General features: G+C 52.7%; 1 protein-coding gene across 1 annotated transcript, besides 1 other annotated feature; it reads left to right on the top strand.

Moving 5' to 3' along the window:
- Positions 1 to 3,075: part of a sequence feature (areas merged during assembly that could not be assigned to a particular haplotype. This can correspond to areas where the two haplotypes were merged or to regions with more than two copies in the genome that were merged during assembly.) that runs on past the window's edge.
- Tc00.1047053421173.4 (trans-sialidase, putative) lies at positions 621 to 3,075 on the top strand (the record flags this gene model as incomplete). The annotated part of the gene is made up of 1 exon (XM_798858.1): positions 621 to 3,075. A coding segment is annotated over one exon (2,455 nt), but the record flags the coding sequence as incomplete, so codon positions are not given.

The following is a 3,075-nucleotide window of genomic DNA, read 5'->3' as shown; positions in this document are numbered from 1 at the left end:
GAGAGCGCGCATTGCGAGTCTCTTTTTCTGTTGGCGTGATGCACCGCGTGTGACCGCGTGGGGTGAGGGCCGCAAACCATTGAGGACGGGATGGCGGTGTAAATTCTGGGTGCCGCGTCGTGGATGGGTGAGGATCCGCCTCCGCGTGTGGCTGGCGGGGTGAGGCCCTTGGCGTTGTTTTCTCCGCCTGTCGTCTGTTCATTCCGTGTGTGTTTGTGCTGCTTGTTGCTTTTTCCCCCTCTCACCCTTTCCTGCTGTGCTTCTGCGTGGAGTGGCCGCATGCTTACTAGGCCATGTGGATTGTGAGTGCCTCTTGACGGCATCCATTCATCTCCCTCCGCCTGTCTGTCTGTCTTCCCCTGTTGGGTGTGAGGCGTATTGCACCGCGTGAGGGCTGGCCCGCGTACACCGACGGTCCGCCGTGACGCCTGTGATGGCCGGTGCAGAGTGGCGGTGCTCGCTGTCTCATCTCTTTACTTGGCTTGTTTTCCCTTTTCCCTCTACCTCTTGAACAGACACGCTAGGAAAGCAAGCAAACAAGCGCTAAACGCTACTGTGAAATTCGAGGGCTCTGAAAGGACCAACAACAACACACACACTGCCCACACACAGATATTTATATGCTCTCACGTGTTGCTGCAGTGAAGGCACCCCGCACACACAACCGTCGCCGCGTGACCGGATCCAGCGGAAGGAGGAGGGAAGGAAGAGAGAGTGAGCCGCAGAGGCCCAACATGTCCCGGCGTGTGTTTGCTTCTGCGGTGCTGCTCCTATTTGTCGTGTTGATGTGCTGCAGTGGAGGTGCACACGCTGAGCAGGCAGGGGCCGCTGTTGATCCTTTTAAAGGGACGCCGCCGATATCATTTGCTAATTGGAAGGAGTTTAAGGAGGACGGCGGCAAAATCACCTCGCTCCGTGTTCCTGGCCTTGTTAAAGTGGGTGATGATGTATTTGCCGTTGCTGAAGCGCAGTGCGGGGAAAAGGATGGAGCCGACAGCTGTGCTGGGATTGTCTCAAAGCACCTGGATATAAGTGATGACTCAATGGATATTTCGACGTCGGGTATAAGTTTGTTTTGCATGCAGCTTGTAGACACCGCCGCGAATAATTTTGGGACAACGGAATTGTTGCGGCCAACGACACTTGTAATTGGGGAGAGTGTCTACATGCTCCTGGGAAACTACAGTCGTAAAAAGCAGCAGATTCAAGGTAAGAATGAGCCAGGCCTTTTACTCGTGAAGGGAACTGTCACGGTGGATGGTGGAAAAAACAAGAAACTTGTGTGGAATGAGACCCATGTGGTAAAGCCTCAAGGCATACGATATTCTCATTCCTTGACCGAGTTAATTGGCGGTGGAGGATCGGGTGCTGTTTTGCGTGACGGCGCGCTTGTGTTTCCCATGCAAGCCAAAGGCAAGGATGGAACCAGCGTTTTACTGTCCATTAGTTTTAACCCGTCAGACAACAAATGGGAGCTTTCATACGAGACGCCTGGTAAGGGCTGCAGGGATCCAACCATGGTGAGGTGGGAAAAATACGAATACGGCGAAGAACTCTTCATGATGGCTCATTGTGCTGGAGGCTACTATGACGTTTACAAGTCCACTCCGCATGGAGTCAATTGGCATGGACACTTCCAACCAATTACCCGCGTGTGGGGCAACTCACACAATCGAACAGGGTACGGTGTCCAGAGTGGATCCACCACCGCAATCATTGAGGAAAAGGAGGTGATGCTCGTCACCGCGCCGGTGTATGCGGAGGACAATGAAGGTGGAAAAGGTCGGCTCCATCTTTGGGTGACGGACAAGGCACGTGTGTATGATGTTGGGCCGGTATCCCGTGGAGAAGATGACGCTGCCGCGAGCTCGCTGTTGATGAAAGAGAAGAATAAGGAGTTGATTTCACTGTACGAGAACAAGAAGGACGGAGCATACAGTCTTGTTGCTGTGCGTCTGACCGAGAAACTGGAGCGGGTAAAGGAAGTGGTGAAGACATGGAAGGATTTGGACAGCGCCTTGCAATCCTGCAGTTTCGTTTCCAGTGGCACTGTTGACGCGCACAAAAAGGGTATGTGCAATGGTCCTGTTCCCACTGACGAGCTTGTTGGCTTCTTGTCTGGTAACTTCTCTGATAACACATGGAGGGACGAGTACCTCGGCGTGAACGCAAAGGTGAATAATGGGGAGAGAAGGGTTCCCAATGGATGGACGTTCAAAGGACCCGGAGCATGGGCGGAGTGGCCTGTTGGCGACATGGGGCAGACTGTGCCGTACTACTTTGCGAACAACAAGTTCACTCTTGTGGCGACGGTTTCCATCCACGAGGTGCCGCAGAGTGGCAGCATTCCTTTGATTGGCGTGAGGATGAATGACACCGACAGCACGGTCCTCTTTGGTCTGTCGTACACCCATGACAAGAAGTGGTTGGCCATACCTGAGAATTCCGGTAATGTGGAGGATGTTGATTATTGGGAGCCAAACAAGACGTATCAGGTGGTACTGCGAATGGATTTCTATTCTTGGACTGTCTTTGTAGATGAAAAGGAAATTCACAACACGAAATACAATACGAGTCTGTTTAACTCGCACAGGATCTCACACTTCTACATCGGTGGGGACAGTAAGCACCAAAGTGCAACGGGCGGCCACGTGACTGTGACCAACGTCATGCTGTACAACGAGAAACTGTTTGGAGATGATCTGCACAAACTCCACGCCAGCAAAGTCAATATTCCATCACTTGGTGCTGAGAAACAACCCACAGAACAGGCGGCCAACACGGGCGCTTTGGTTGCTTCCGAGTCAAAGAGTGAAGAAATCACCGCCAGCTATGCGAAATTGAATGAGGATGATCTTGATGAACAAGAGAAAGAAATCGTCCATGATCTGGTGCCTGTAGCGTCTTCTTCCACGGTTGCCGGGGGATCCTCTGTTTCCGAACCTGCCACCGCAACGGAGATCGCAGGGAACTCTCGTCCAGAGGACAATGTCCAGCTTTCCGAAGACAAAACGTCTCCGCAAACCACGCCGCATGAAGCGAAGGAATCGATGCAACGGGATTCAGATGTGCAGC

Source organism: Trypanosoma cruzi, assembly GCF_000209065.1.
Source record: "Trypanosoma cruzi strain CL Brener chromosome Unknown tcruzi_1047053421173, whole genome shotgun sequence".
NCBI lineage: Eukaryota > Euglenozoa > Kinetoplastea > Trypanosomatida > Trypanosomatidae > Trypanosoma > Trypanosoma cruzi.
This window is presented reverse-complemented; position numbering and strand designations above follow the sequence as displayed.